General features: G+C 29.7%; 1 protein-coding gene across 1 annotated transcript in view; it reads left to right on the top strand.

Moving 5' to 3' along the window:
* Nucleotides 1–1,685: 1,685 nt before the first annotated feature.
* LOC118188819 (mitochondrial carrier homolog 2-like) overlaps nt 1,686–17,184 on the top strand; it is a 42,055-nt gene continuing 26,556 nt past the window's right edge. The window contains exons 1-5 of the mRNA XM_035359337.2: nt 1,686–1,940; nt 10,125–10,209; nt 11,856–11,962; nt 12,783–12,930; nt 16,753–16,804. Coding sequence (XP_035215228.1) covers nt 1,818–1,940; nt 10,125–10,209; nt 11,856–11,962; nt 12,783–12,930; nt 16,753–16,804 — 515 coding nt within the window. The 5' untranslated portion in view covers nt 1,686–1,817. The remainder of the gene's footprint in view (nt 1,941–10,124; nt 10,210–11,855; nt 11,963–12,782; nt 12,931–16,752; nt 16,805–17,184) is intronic.

Genomic DNA, 17,184 nt, shown 5'->3' with positions numbered 1-17,184 from the left:
CATTAGTTGGCAATGTAATTTATTAGAACAGCCGGAGACATATTGGAGAGGTATGCAATATCCATGAAAAAAACTTTCTCCCACGCCAAAGAACAATAGTGAAATATAACATGTAAGAAGGGGGGGGGAAGTGTCAGATTTCTAACAAAATTAAATTAAAAGTAAGCACTCTTTCTTTATATGTGAATGAGAAAAACACCAAATATATTATTTTCGCTAAAACTGAATTAAAAAATTGCTTATCTGATAGATCTATAGCCAAAAGCCTGTAGCATACTGATACGAAAACAAGCGAATTATTCCTTACCTTTAATTCAGTAGTAATTACTGTCTCTAATGTGGATGCTCCGGTAAAATATGGCCTTAATTTATTGATAAGGGTCCATGCTATAGGTTTGGTAACTCGAAAAATCCAATAAAAGTAGAATCGTTAGCATCAAATACGTTATTTCTATTTCGAAACACTCGAGTTTTTCGCAAATCTTAAGAAAATAAAATATCCATTACGTAAATTTCCAAAAACTATTCGTGAACTCTACTACCTTCAGCTTAGCTCAAAAACAACATCAGAAAGTTAAACGGCAGCTACAAGCTGACGAAAAAATTTCCGACGAGTCAATCTTTGTAATGATCGAAATGATGACACCAGACTCGCTCTTTGTCGAGTAGATCCCCCAAAACGACCGGTTCTTCCATCTCGATGGTATCCAGACTAGGGCCCCTTACTTTGAAGAAGGATGTCGATGTCACTACACTGATTGAAACTAGTCGAAAAGAGCAAACCTTGTAGTACAGTAACCTTAGCTCTAAGGACTTTAATAAACTTTCAACACTTGCATCAAAGCGTAAATGTTTTTCAAAAACAGATTACATATATTTTGAAGATTTCTTGGAATCAAAAAATAAAGATTAGCAAATTGCTAACATTAATAATGTAGCTTCTGCAGTACTTTGTTTCAAATCTTTACCGAATATTTAGATTCGTATTTAGATCATGTTCAGTTTAATTGATTAAAGCAAAGCATTGCGAGGGTTATCTGACAATCAAGAGGGATGCTTTTGGGAAGTACCTTTTAGCAAAAAACTGGCTTGTATCCAATTTTCAGCGGGGAGAACCACGAAAAATCCCAAGCAAGGAGACCGTTCACTCAGATTTAAACTAAGTAGAACTACCATATTCAGCGACTGATGGTTTTCGGCCGCTGTTTGATCATGATAAAGTATTTAAGGACTATCTGCCTAACAAGAGGGATGCTTTCGTCAAGGACATTTTGAGGGTACTGACTTGTTTTCACTTTAAACTTGAGACATCTACGAAAACATTCATGGAGACATATGTTGACGGAGATATGAACACAGGATGAGTTACTGATATCTATTGAGCTACTGCTATTTATTATTTAGTATTTATCTACCTGGGCAATGACTCCATTTTTTTTTTTTATCTATGTCGCTTCTCTTATAATTTAAAATTATTCTTAGGCATAATAGATTTTTAATATTTCTCCATGTACATTGTATTGATTAATAGTTAATTAATGAAAATAATAACTTTTTAAGGAACTTTTTTGTTCACACTTAAGTAGACAGAATATTTAGCATTATCTAAAACTTTTGCAGCAATTAAATGCAAAATTATAAGAAAAGTAAAATCGCGTTGTTTCGTATTCCAGTTGGCATCACTCAAACGGTTTGATGAAATCATTGACAAAAATACTTATCTTAATTTTGTGTGTCGAGTGCGGATTTTGGGAATTCTGTCCTTTTTGTTTGTAGCTTTGTCATTGCGATAATTAAAATAAATAAATAAATAAATAATGGCATTTCTGCACAATCGTCGCGATATAAGAGCACAGAGAGTAGAATGGTTTGAACTTTTTGGTAGGTTAGGGGTTAGTGCAGCCGGCTATCCCTTGGAATACGTGAAAGTGTTGATTCAGGTATATAATGTAATATTCCTGACTAAATATTTTTCTGCTCCTCACAACCTTACCAATATTTCTGCTTCTAATACTTTGTTTGCTGTGTTCCAACTTTAAGCATAGTTTTCTTATTTCATCAAATTTGTGGATATGTCACGGCCAAAATTCTTACATTTAACGTACGTTCTGTGAGAATTTGAAGTTTTACTTGTCTGATGCCGGCGCACATTCATATACAGAGGCTCCCAAAAGTGTTCCTACACTTATGATTTTCATTGAAATAGGGCTGTATCCATTAATTAAAAGTAAACATTCTGAATGAGATTTTAATAATAAGATCTATAATCTATTCCTAACAAAATAACATGAAATATATTTAAAATATAGCGAAACTTTATTTTTAAGAAATTAATAAAAAAATTACAAACATTTTATCTCGCAAAAGTCTTCATACACTTCAAAAAAATCTTGATATTTTAGTAAATATTTTCCTTTTTTGGTAAATTAATATTTAGTAGGATATTCTTTAGCATCCACAACAGCTTTTAAGCATTTGGGAATACATTTTACTAGTTTTTTTGTAATTTCTGTATCAATGTTCATCCATTCATCCATCATGACTGTTTTGAGTTTGCTTTCCGTTTCGATGTTGTGTTTTTGTACTTTAACCTCCAATTCTTTCAGAACGTGTTCTGTGGGGTTTAAATTTGGCGACTGAGGTGGTATTTTAAAAATTTGTGACAATTATAGAGACACCACAGGCGAATGTTTGGGAGTCTTATGCTTTGGATCGTTATCATGATTAAAAATAAAGTTGTTTGCAATACCCAAATTTTGGGCTGATAATTTTAAATTGTCTCTTAAAATATTTAAATAAAGAGAATGATTCATTATGCCATCAGTAAATACCAAATTACCAAGTCCTGATGCTGCCATGCACCCCCACACAAGAACACCTCCACCGCCATGCTTAACTGTTCCAAATAAGTTCTTAGAATGAAGTTCCTCATTTTTTCTTCTCCATACAATTATTCGACCATCGGAACCAAAAATGTTAAATTTGCTTTTGTCAGCAAATAGGACATTATTCCAGTACGTTTTGGATGTATTTATCATTGATTTTGCGAATGAAAGCCTAAGCTTTCTGTTTTTTCTCACTACCAAAAAATTTTTTATGGGCAGAAGGCCCATGTAATCCAGCTTCTCTGAGAACTCATTGAACAGTTTCAGGTGAAATTGAAGAAAACATTTTGCATTCAATTCTGCAGAATCTTTTACAGCACTCATACGTGGGTTTTTCACAAATTTTTTAATAATAAATCTCTCATCACATTTAGTTAACTTTCTCAGTCGACCTTTTCTTACCTTGTTTTCAATCCGATTTTCTTCTTTAAAGCGTTTTATCACATACTACACTGTAGAATGGGATAACTTAACTAATTTAACGATATTTCGAATTGATTTACCACTGCTATGGTGAAAAATTATCAGTTTTCGAATGCTGTTTGTAATTTCTTTACCACTGTGACCCATTTTTCAATAATAAATAAAATATTATGAAGTAAACAATAAAATATTAAAGCAAATGATTTTTTTAAATGCCACCACAATGCAAAAATTAAAAAAGTGGCAAATGATAATTCTAATTTTGATTTTATCCAAAAATATTTCAGTGTATGAAGACTTTTGTGAGATAAAATGTTTGTAATTTTTTGATTATTAGTTTCCTAAAAATAAAGTTTCGCTATATTAAAAAAAATATTTCATGTAATTTTGTTACGAATAAATTATAGATCTTATTATTAAAATCTCATTCAGAAAGTTTACTTTTAATTAACAGATAGAGCCTTATTTCAATGAAAATCATAAGTCTACGAACACTTTTGGGAGCCACTGTATATGACATAAACTGCTTCAGTTTTATTTATCCTTTTTCATAAGCTCAATTCTGTATGGATTTATTTCTGATATTTCTCTATTGTAAGAGAAATTTTACCATTTTATCTTTCTAAGACAAATGATTTTATTTTATTATTTCTGTGTGAGGAATGAACACAGTTTCAAGTTGAAATAGAGGAATCAAAATGAAATACTTGAATGAGTTAGTTATATTTTGCATATTTTCCTGACAAATTTTACAAAAAGCTAAGATTTTTGTGTAAGGTTTTACAAAAGAATATTGCGGATTCATAAACAATGTCTTTTTATTTTGAATGAAAATTAAATGTATTGAATATATAATATACAGGCTGTCTAGTCATACCCTAAGAATGTTCCTAACCAGTTTCATTTTATTCAAGCTTACCTAATGAACAAGTTGTTAAAGCTGTGAAGGTAGACCTTGTAATTGTGGTTTCAGGATTGAACGAGTTCACGAGATGAATTTCAGAATTTTCTTCATATGTTTAAGTGTTAAAGCATTTGTTCATTTCACGTGTTAAAGTACTTGTTGTTGTGATTTATCTCCCTTTTCAGAGGCAAACATCAGAATAATTTCACAATTTTTATCATGACAAGGTGATTTGTCGCTGCATGCCTAGTAAGTGACAGTTTGATAATGACAACCAGCTCCATCCCAATTTTGAAGGAGAATCACCTGAGAGATTGTCTAAGGATCTTCTGTTCCTCCCATTACTTAACAATTCAAGAGAATATTCAGCTGTCCTTATATTTTAAGTTTCTGAATGCCATCGAGAGACTTACAAGCATCCAAGCTTTCTAGGTATTTAAACCTGGGCCTAATTATATGGTTGCCAGTGATGCTGACTACTAAACTAGTTAGGACCTGAAAAGTACATGTGTATGAAGAGAGAGATGCTTCTGAAGATAACTTTTTAAGTGAAGTTAGCTGGTGCTCGTGTTACATGTGGGAGGCTTTAAAATAGCCGTGTGGGCAACTTGCTTGTTATGATTTTTTCTGCTTGTGTATTTTAAAAATATCATAATTACTTCAGAGAGTCTTTCTTGAAAGCATCTATCACTTTAGATTGATATTTTAGTATACACTGCATGATTTTATTTATTATGCAAATTAGTTAATTCTCATTATCAGAGCTGTAAATGTTTTTGCTGAAAAGAATTTACCATCAAAAACTGAAAACATAAGGGGCAAAATTGGGCATTAGCACCACCAGCACAGTAGAAGTCACCAAATTTCCAGAATTATACGACTCTGGGAAATCATGTGCATAACAGTTCTGCAGTTTTAACAAGCAGATTCACAACTTATATGTATTATTTTTCTGGCATTGTATAGCAATATAAGTATATATATATATTAAATACAGTTTTAAAATGGAAGAAATTGTAAAATGTTTTGGCTACATAGTGTGAAATTATTAAAAGAAACAGTTGCTATGAATTCTTAAAGTAATGTATTCCTAATTAATTTTTTTAATACAATGAGAAGCAAAATTTATTATAAAACAAAGTATTTCATAGGTTATACATTAAAATCTATAAAAATGTGAAAAATAAAATTTGGGTATCGAGTTCAAGAGCACTGAATTATAAAAGAGTTTAGTCAACAAGAAATTTGCAGTAGAACGGAAAAAAAAGGCCTAATTGTTAACCCAGATTTATTGATTTTTTGGATAAATTTAATTGAAGGTAAAATATGTATGAAATAAATATTTTTTTTTTTTTTTTTTTTTTTTCATGTACAAGTCTTTTACTTCTATAAATGTAGACATACTCTGCCAAAGGGATTTTACTAATATATAAGTATCTCAAAATATTGAGCTTTTTTTATGTGAGAAGTTTAACTGGAAAGAAAATGGAACATTAGATGTGTGCAAATCATTATAATATAAGAAAATTTGTGAAATTTTTTTAAATAGCATTTTTCTATACTTTTTATGACTACCATTATTGATTTCATTGTGGTTACCTTTTATAAATGTTTTCATAATTGTGTATGAATACACACACATAAATTAAAAAAAAAAAAAAGTACTTTTTGATTATCTGCATCCCCAGTTGTAACATGGTTGTGGTATTTTTGGCATATTAGTGAGTGTGCATGTGATAATAATCAACCTGTGCTTGTGCATAAATGTTTTTGAGTATGCATGGAATTGTTAACACTCATTTCAGGAATTAGTATTCCCCTACATAGATTTTTTCTGGGGCGGGGGTTAAAGCTTGAGACAAAATGTTTCTTCTTCTCAGTATTATTAATGAACAAAACAGAACCTATGGGCCTTAAAAATAGCCAAGTTTTTTTCTTAATTGACAAACTCATCAGTGAATGAGTGACTTTTCATGAGGTTTCATATAATCAAAAATACCTAAAAAAATTAAGTGCCTTTTAATTTGTACAAAAGCTATAAATATTCTGTATGAAATAAGTGAATTTTTTTTTTTATATAATATATGATTATTGCTGTTGTGAAAGAGGAAATAATGGTTATCTTATTAGCCATGGGTTTAATATTGATCAGATTGTCCTACAGTTTGGCAAGTACTGATCATTTTATGGTGTGAAATGTTAAAACACTAATAATTACTTACAAATATGTTGCCTATGCTATATTTTTGTAAAACTGAAAATAACGAGTAAAATAAGGAGTATGAAACTTATGCAAACATTTATTAGAATTGTATAAAATGGAACCAAAAAATTATTTCAGCTGGATATTAAAAGTATATTAGAACATATTTACATTAAATAAAAATCAGTTTTACTTTTGCTGGCATTACATTTTTCATTTGATTTTATCTTCAACAAAAATGTTAATCACAATATCAAATGAAAATGCAGTGTCAGATGTTGATAAAACTGCTAAAACATTCAATCTGCTTTCAGGCACACTTGAGCGCAAGTATGTTTAATTTCGTTTCAAGCATGAGAATTAATGTTCCGAGGAACAGTTGCACACTACTGTTTATTTGTAAATTTATAAAACTATATTAATATTAGTAAAAACACCAAGCAGATTCTGATCTGTAATCCAGTTGCCCATATTGTTAATATTAACATGTTTTTTGTCCTGTAGTGCCAAATGCTGTTTGATGTGCAAGGTCTCTTCTGCTAGGTTGCCTGAAGTACCCTATGAATAAACTTCACATACTTTTAATGCTTCACTCCTTATTTCACCACCAGAGTGTTCATGAAATTGAAAGAGAGCGTAGAAAATTTCATTCTCTTGTATGCACATTTTTGACAGTCTGATTCCAAGATTAATCGATCTACATTGTAAGGAATATGTTTATTTTGAAACTTCAAATCTTCTTCATTGTTGTTACTTTCATTGAAATGTCGCTTTGTCTTTCTGGTACACTTTTTGCTTGCAGTATAGTTCTGCTCACCAAACAGTGCCTTGAGCTCCTCTTCACAGATTGTAATATTCTCACAAGAAAATAAAATAGATTAAGGATTTGTTCTGCTAGAGGTTCAAACCAACATTTGCATCTTCTTCCAGTAGGTTTTACTGACTACATTGATATAATTCAGAATATTACTTCAGAAAACGGTTATAAATGCACTTTCAAATCTGGTCATTCTTTTGATTATTACTGCTACTTCTGCTTTCATAATTGCCTTCTCTGAATTTCCATTTGCTATTGATTTCAAAGTATCGTGAATATCTTCCCACGATTTGCAAAAAATTACTTGCACAAACCCTTGCAAATATGCTTCTGTGTGAACATCTCATGGACCGGCAGACCCTTTGGTGTATTTGTATACTGTCCTTCTTCAGTTTCTCCCAATCCATCATGGATGCTGAATAGAGTTCTTGCAGAAAGGTATAATAATTTGCAGACTTATTGCAATAATGAGCCATCAAAGTTCTAACTAAATTCAGAGAATGAGCTGAATAGTGTATAAATTCAAAAATTTGTTTTCATTCTTAATTATTGTTTGGAGACTGGTTTAGGCTTCTGACATGTTCACAGCTGTGACATGTGACTGGCTTCTACAATGCACTAAATTAATTTGAAGAGATGCTGAGGTATTCATTATAGCTGTGTACAATTCCTCAGATTTCTGTTCGGTATTGAATTCTGAACGAATGTTAGGAATATCTCTGTTCACATTTCACATTCATGGACATATCTCACGACAATCGATAATTAAATATATTCACATAATAAATTCGCATGATAATCTGCATGTGAGATGCCAAGAGTTGAATCCAGAGTTATGCAGAAATATTTAGCTATTCTTATATTGGCAGATGTAACTTCTTCATACTTCTGAGCCATTGTATGTCTATTTCCATACTTCTGAGCCATTGTTTCTCTTATCTCCATACTTCTGAGCCATTGTATTTCTGCATACATTGTAGATAAAAGATGATTTGTTTTACTGCTACCTGGTCTCCCGTAATTCTTTAGGTCAAGGCTTCTTAAACTTTTTTCAGTCATAACCACTTTTTATCACCAAGATTTTTTTTGCGCTGTCAGTTTTTTCACTTGCACTGTAATATACTATTGCAGTTTTATGTCATTAACTTAAATTTCTAATTTTAAGACATAGAACAGTCTGAAAATTTAACAGTAACAGATGAAATGACAGCATCACGTGCAAAGCAAGGAAAGTGAACGTTTATATTATAAAAAGACTGCGTTGAAACATTTTCGTGTTTTTCTTTATCTGTATTGTCTTATCTTTATCTATTTTCAGATACATTGTGTAAAAATATTTGGTAATTGTAAAATTATTATAATATGTTAAAGAAATATCAAAACTGCTAAAATTTTTGGCCACCCACAGTTTAAGAAATCATGCTTTAGATGTTCCTTCAAGAATGGATCACATCCAGTTTATAGGAGGCATTAGTTTCTATTGTAACATGATCCAATAACTTCAGAGCATTTCATCAGAAGACCATTTGTTAACTTTCTTATGATGATGATAGTGCATTCTAAAATTTCTGTCCAATAGTATTTTTCTTGAATAATCTTTGCATGTAGTATATTGCTTAAATTCTTATTGGAAACTCTTGGTCTGAGAGCAGTCATAAAATTTTCGTGACTTATACATTGTTTATGCTATTCTACACATTGTTTCAGGTTTTTCCTGTCACTGAATCCTTTATCTGTGCAAAAGGATGAATCCACTTTGGATACTAAACAAAAAGGCCCACAGTAAATACTAACGTTTGTTTCAGAATAGATTAGGCATTGTCAATTTGAAATTTCACCATTTTGAAGCTCTCGTTTGAAGATTGTTGAACTCAAAAAATATGTTTGATTTTAGTAGACTTGTCTTGAATTCTGAAAATCAGAATCTGCATTTTGAGAGTAGCCATTTTGCATAACAAAAATCTATGAGGTTTTCATTAACAATCCACTTTGCAGAGTTATTGTCAAATTTAAAAGATTGAGACAATAATAACAATATTGGTTAATCTTCCTCCTCTCATTCATCATGGTGTTCTATGACATTTTAATCTTGACACAAGACCGAAAGAACACTCTCTCCTTTAATGTATGTTATCTTCGAATTCTTCAATTGGTGGTTGCAGGAAAACTCTTGGTAAAGAAGGAATCAATTTTTTAGATCTCTTCCAGATTTCCTTTTGTTTTCTTCATTTCTCCTCTGACTTTTTTTTCTATATTCCCATTTGCTTAAATGCTTTCCATCATCTGTCATTTGTGCATATTAGATCTGTAAAGCAGGAAAAAAGAAAGGAAGCAAACTATAAACAATAAAATTATAATAAGTTTTGAATGCTTTTGGACATTTCTACAATTCTAGTTGAAATATGATATATGAGCATAGGTTGATAATCACATAAGGCTATGTATATAAGACAGCCTATGAAGTATTTTAATACTGTTAAAAGCATTCCACGATCCACCAAAATAATTGAATAGCCAAAAAAAAAAAAAAAAAAAAAAAGTTTTTGGTTATTAAATTTTTTTTAGAGAGATTTGAAAGCATAGGAATGTCAATTTAGTCCGTGAATAAATTTTTGCAATTAGGTGAATTTTTTCTAATTAGTAAATGAAGTTTAGTAGAATAAAAAATTTAATACAGTTTTCAGAGTTTTAGGAATATTCTTTATAATTTATTTTGTAATGAAATTTAGTAGAATAAAAAATTTAATACAGTTTTCACAGAGTTTTAGAAATACTCTTTATAATTTATCTTGTAATTTATCATTATTATGCCATATTTTAATGTAATTGCTTTTAAGAATATATATGTGATTGCAGCAATTTCTTATATATTATTCACTTTAAATTTTGCAGATTGGACACGAGCCTTTATCACCTAGACCAACTCGTACAATTTTTGGACGCCCAGCTTTAGCTTTACCAGGAGTATATACATATAGTAAAAATAATTTTTAATATATTTTCAACTTTGAGTAAAAAACACCTGTTTTAAAAAATCTTTTCTCTAACATAGTTAGATTTTAAATTATTTATATGATTTACGTTTTAAAATTTTCATTTTCACAACATTTGAATTAGGAAAAAGTCATTAATTGTTGATTGTTTGTGCAAAAGTTCACTTTTGAACTGTTCTTAATGTTTCCAGAAATTATTTTTGCCTGATGCTGTACCCCTAATCTTAATACTCATAAAGCATCCCCTGACTTCAGTATTTGTAGGAAATTCATTGATTTCATCGTCATCATCTTTAGAAAGTTTATCTCATGATGTATTTAGACTCTTTTCAGAAAGTGACAGGCAGATGTTGTCTTTTATTATTAAATCTGCGACTTGAGGTTTTTGATTATTCTCTCTTTAAATGTTAATTCTTTGCAATTCAAGTTAGTTGGAGATGTTTTAATTCTTCATCTTTTATTTTAGCATTTATTAAAAAGTTGAAATGCTTAAAACAATTTTTTTGTCTTTTCTTAGATGTCCTTCCAAGATTTTAATGTTGCTTTAAATCAAAATCAAGGTTAAAAATATATTTCAGGGTCCCTCTTCACGAAAGTTGGCAGTTTTTTTGTGCCATTCCTCTTTACATCCAACACCCTCTTGACTAAAATGTCCAAAACATAATGCAATAAAACATAATTAAAACAAAAAGTATATAACCTCAATAAACTGCATTTTAAATCAAACAAGGAAATAACATAAGAATAAAAATACATGTTATGTAATCTACGCAATACAAAAAGGAAATATCAACTTACCTTATTTAAAAATTTCTGTTTCTTCGGTATATGGGACACACAATTATGTAATAGTATCCAAAAACTATTTAAAATTATCTAAACTAGAATCTATATACTCCCATTGCCACATAAATTCACAAAAGTAAAAAAGAAAAATATTCTCCATACTGCCAGATTAATCAATGGCATTTCTTTCAAAAATCCCCTTTTTTACACTTTACTTTTTTACACCTTTTTTTTTTAAAAACTTTTTTATACTTTCCATTGTGTTGATATAAGCTCTGGTTTCCAAATCCTTAAATCTTACTGCTTAGTTTACTGAGAGATGAACGAATCCATTTAAGTCTTCATTTACAAAACAGTCAATCAGTGTTTTCTTTACCAATCGTTCTAAAGCGTACAGAAACTTCAGGTTAATCATATCACCAGCAGGTATTTTACAGTGTGAAGCACAAAATAAGCAATGTACTTCCTAACCAACATCCAACACATGAATAAGCCCTTACAAATATTTTCCCATCAGTCAAATTCACCACAGGCACGCAACCAATCACGTCGTAATAGGGTTTCCGTAACATTCAACTACTCAGGTTACCATAAATGAAACAACAACTTGGGGATAATCCAAGTAGTACCCTAAAATATAGACTAACCAAATCAAGATGCTTAACGACTTCCGCTTGCTTGGCGGCATAGCTGTGTCATGTTGTTTCCATAGTTTCATGTTGAGTTCATAGTGTTCTCTGCAAACATTTACAGTTTGTTTATATTTTAATTTTATATGTGTACATTGCAATTTAATTTATATAATGTTATCTAAATGTTAATAAATTAAAACATCTTATTTCAGTGAAGCATATAAAAAAGGTAGATGGATATCTAGGTTTATATAGAGGTTTATTACCTAAACTCTGCACAAATCTTTTAAGTGGGTTTACTTACAGAGTTGTGTTAGAGGTGAGAATATATTTCTTCTAATAAATTTTTCATACATATTAAGATATTTTTTATGTTAGTAAGTGTTTGTCATTGCTATACCAAATTTTTTGATGTAAAGCAAAAGCTTCTTGCAATGATTATTCATTACTTATCTAAGTTTTTAAATGAACTTTGTAAATAAATTTCATATGTAATTTAAGTGATAGTTGAAATATATATATGTAATTGCATTTCAAAATTTTTTCTTAAATTTTAGATTACAAATCCTAATAATTATTTTGATAAATATTTTAGCCATAATGAGCAGTGTAAAAATATACAAAGTTCTTAATGTTTTACAAAACACTTTTTATTCTTTAAAATTTGAATCCAATAAATTATTGTATATCTTATAGTGTTCTCAAAATTATATGGCCAAAAATGATATATATATATATATATATATATGAAGATTTTATTATTCCAAATACCTGTTTCTTATTGAAATTCAGAAAGAAGGCAGACAAATTTTGAAATTTAATCAATGATCAAATAAAGAAAATATACTTTATGAGAATTTAATCTAAGGGAATTAAGGTTTTTGAAGATTAGGATTAATTATAGTGCTATTTTCTTCCTCAGTTAATGTGTAGGAATTCAGAATTTTTGCATATTGACATGGTGTAAAACATGTTCTGGGTTTATATAATCTATAGACCTTCTGTGTAGAGTATTATCATTTATGATATAATTTTTCACAAATTCTACTTTTCATGCTCTTTTATTATATATGCAACATTTTTTACAATCTGTACACTTTATTATCTATATGATATAAATATGATTGATTTTTTTATAGAGGCTGCCATCCTTAGATCCTGAAGAATTGTTAGAAACGCAGGAAGGTGAATTGACAGATGAGCAGAAAATCACATTGTATGCCCATGGTTTAATAAAAGAAACAGCTGCTCGATGTGTTATGATTGTAGTTAGTCATCCTTTTCATAGTAAGTACTATATAGAACTGATTTATGTTTGAATAGCCACAAATTAGTTTTTATGTATGGATATACAATGAATTAATATTTTGTATATTTATATAATATATTGTATGTAAAATACCATAGAATAATGTTTTGAATACCACTATTTGTTTTTAGGAATTATTTATTTGCATAAATTATGTATTGCAATGAGAATATCTAAATCCCATTTTACATATTGTTATAAGTTTAGTGAGTTATCTCATCAAGTTTTTGAGCAGATTGAAATTTAAACTACTTTTATTTGCACTACTATCTTTAATCTGTCTTTTACTCTGGACTCATTCTGGGATCCAACATAATTTAAGAGAAAATCTGTTAAGTATTCAAATTCATTGTTGCATTGGTGTAATGTTTGCATGCTTCCGTTAAGTTAAAAAGTTGAAAACTGTTTAATATTGCAGAGGGAATTTTAAACAAATAATAAGTCCCAAATCTGTGCATCAAAATTCCAGCATGATCTAATATCCAGTCCTTCGAACCATTAGCCAGCTAGGAGGGGGGGGGGAGAGATAAATAAAAATAAAAATTATGTGAAGAAAAAGGGCTCCCCATCCCTTATAAAGTCTGGGTTTAGAGAACATAATGCTCAACAAAAGGAAGCCGTTGTGCCATAAATATGATTTTTCTCTCGATTAACTCAGATTTATATGTGTCACTTTCAAACACCTGCTAGCTAAGGAATGGTATTGGCCAATGATAATACATTGATTGACATATTGATGTTGGCCAGGATTACACTTTTGGCCCTTGAGTGGTCGTGGAGGGTTGTATTTTTCTATCTGACCCAAACAATAAGTGAAGCCCAAATGTTGGCATATCTACATATCATCTTACTGAATTTAAGCTGATGACCTGAAATCCAGAAATTTGCAAAATCTGGAATCATTGAAGTCCTGATGATTCTGCATCTCAATCTTTGTGCTGTTGTACTTTTCTGTTAACAGGATGTCACTTGGCATTAAGCATAAATATTAGTGTGAAATCTTATTAGAGGTAGAACTGTAAACACTAAGGATATGTGCAGAATTCATGAAAAGAATTGCTTATTGTATTAAATCCAAGTAATTGCTAAAAAGAAAATAGAAATATAATACAAAGACTGAGATCCAGACGTGCTGGGATTTCCATTATTCCGAATTTTGGAATTTTCCAGATTTTAGATCGTTAGTTTAAATCTAGTACGATGATATGTACAAATTATTACAATATGAAATAATTGTTTTTGAAACAATGAAGTATTTAAGGGAATCAAAAGTTACCAAAAAACCTCATTATTTATTTATTTGATTTATTAAACATTTCTTTCAGTTTAAGCTAAGTTGTTGAAGTTTCAGTGTAAGCTAAGTTACTTCACATAATTTCTTGTTCAGTTGCAGAGTTCCATTGTTTAAGTTCTGAAATTGTTGGGTCAAGAATTCCCACTAAATTTTCAGTCAGAAATTTTTTCATTCTTAGCAACCTTTTTGTTACTTCAATATCAGGAGTGATATTTTCTGCATTTAGAACTACAGTATAGATTTCAAGTCTGTCTTGTTTCAGCATAGCTTAATTAGTGTCTGCTATACACTGTTAGACATATCATAAGACTGAAAACTGAAGACATTTGTTTCACTAAATTTTATCTTGCTTCTATTATGCTCTGTAAAAGTTAAGCCTGAATTATATTAATTTAGCTATTTATTATAATTACATCTATTTCTTGCATTGCTTAAAGCTTATTCGTATATTGAATAAATAAATTCCCACATATACTTAAAGTTTACCTAAATAACAAAGCAGTTATTCTTAATTCAGACAGCATTAAATGTAATCTTTCAGCATATGAATATTATTTACAAAATCTTTTTTTTTTTCCCCTTAATGGTAAAAATTTCTGTTAAATTTCTCCTCATCAATACCCTTAATGTTTTGCAGTGCGTTGCCAAATGTAATGTCAGCATAAAAAATTGCCTTCCTGTTTGGTATTCAGTTACTAGTTCTTAAAAAAAAAAAAAAAAAAAAAAAAAAAAAAAATGTTTTAGACATTACTGCATGAGTTGTTTCTCAAGCTGCCATGAACTGATAATCATAAGGTGATGAAAGCAAAAAGTGACAAAAAATTATTGCCAGGTTAGCATCATGGATATAAGTTAGTAGGTATGAAATCAGTAATGATGGTAAATGTTTTGGTATGAAATGTATATGAAGCAGAAAGGTGGCTATTAAACCAACAAATTAATAATAGTATAGCTTTAAGCTAATTAATGATTATATTTCTTCAGCATGGGTTTCCTATTTAGTACCAATCTGAAATTAAGAATCAGAACCTTCCATATACTTATTATGAAAAATTCTATATAGTGCATGCATGATGCATTTAGCACATTCTAAAGCAGGTTGCTACTTTCAGAATCTTTCTCCCTTTTTAGAAAAAAAAATATAAAAATGAAATTTTCTGTTGGTCCGGAGGTTTGGGTATTGGAATATTCCAGATATTGGAATTCTAGATTTTGGACATTGTACTGCACAGAAATTCAGGAATAAGAATGCTTGTAATTATTTTCATCCTCATTTGTACACCTAACTGTAGCACTGTAACTCTAACTATACCCCCCCCCAAACAAAGTCTTTTGGTATGGTTCACGATACCATTGTCTTAAAAGAGTTTTATTACAACTTTTCATCATTTGGCACTTGCTATATATCGTATAGTCCATATTTATTCCTTTTTAATCAAATTAAATAAAATAAAAACACCGTCATTGTCAATTTTCATTCTTCCCGCTTTCTTGTAACTACTAAGAGGAAATAAACAGGTTACTATTTTAGTGTAGAATTGGAGCTAAAAAATATTATCCTGAAATTTATTAAATTAAATAAAATAAAAACTCCATTGTCTAAGAGAAAATTAGTAGGTCAATTTTCATTCTTTCTGCTTACTCGTAACTACTAAGGGGAAATAAACAGGTTACTATTTTAGTGTAGAATTGCAGCTTAAAAAATATTATCTTGAAATTTGCAAGATGTTTTAGTTCTTTTTAAATTACAATTTAATATAAATAAGCAAAGAAATATTAGTTTTATAGCAATAAAACAAAAATCTCAGTCCTTACTTTGCTTTGCTCTGAACCTTGTAGGGTTAAAAATGCTCACATCCATTTTGAACATGCAATCATGCTGTAATGTTTACATGTCAGACGGATTTGCTGCCATGGCAGAAATCTGTAGCATCTGAACACCAACTATTCAAAAAACTAAATCATTTATCTGTATTTTGAAATAAGTATAGCAGTTTTAAAATCTCTCAGGTTAGTCATATGGATGGAAGATTAAATTTTTATGCTGTCTAATCTACATCAGTGTTCCTGTTCAAGAATTTTCAGATAATAATTAATTCTTTGAAATATGTTTCAAACAAGACCAACTGTATGTTTTGTGCACCTATAACGAAAGTTTATATGATGTCCCTTTTTACATAATGGTAGTTATATTTACTATAGTTTGTAATAATTATTTACTGTATTTTGATTCAAACAAGCACTCATTTGAAGCAAAACTGCTCACACATAGAAGAATTTATGTATAAAATTTATTTGTATATTTAAAGATATGAACAGAGTTCAGTAGTATTCTTTTGTTTTGACAGTTGCACAGAATTAGTAATAACTTGCACAAATGCCCAAACTAACTTTTTTCTAACTAGTCTCGTAATTTCATTTAAATACCATTTTTGAGCAAATTTATGGTGTATGTTATAGTAATTGCAGATTTCTTCCTTAAGTGTGTATTTTTCTTTTTTTATAGTTATAACTATCAGAACTATGGCACAGTTTGTTGGCCGAGAGGAGATGTATGGGTAAGTAAATATTATGGTTTTGAAATTGTTTCTTAACTGAATTTGAAAGTTATGATGATGTTATATCTGTAATACTATGTAAAAGATGTCATAAATAGTAAAAAGTGTGATTGTGCGAATCATATCAAGGCTTTTTTGTTTCACAGTTATAAATACGAAACAAGCTTTAATAGAAAAAAAAAAAAAAAAAAAATATTTTCTCCCCAAAGGAACATAATGATAATTGAATATAAATCTAAAATACATTGGACTACTTATTAACCTGTACTAAACTCTGATTTTTTAAGTAGACGTTTTCTGCCTTAAGTTAAATAACTTTTTTCCAAATTTTTTTGTTCATTAAATTGCCTAATGTTATTTGTAGTGACCATACATTTATA

Source organism: Stegodyphus dumicola, chromosome 9 (genome assembly GCF_044657685.1).
Source record: "Stegodyphus dumicola isolate Sdum_Otavi_A_Nest chromosome 9, ASM4465768v1".
NCBI lineage: Eukaryota > Metazoa > Arthropoda > Arachnida > Araneae > Eresidae > Stegodyphus > Stegodyphus dumicola.
This window is presented reverse-complemented; position numbering and strand designations above follow the sequence as displayed.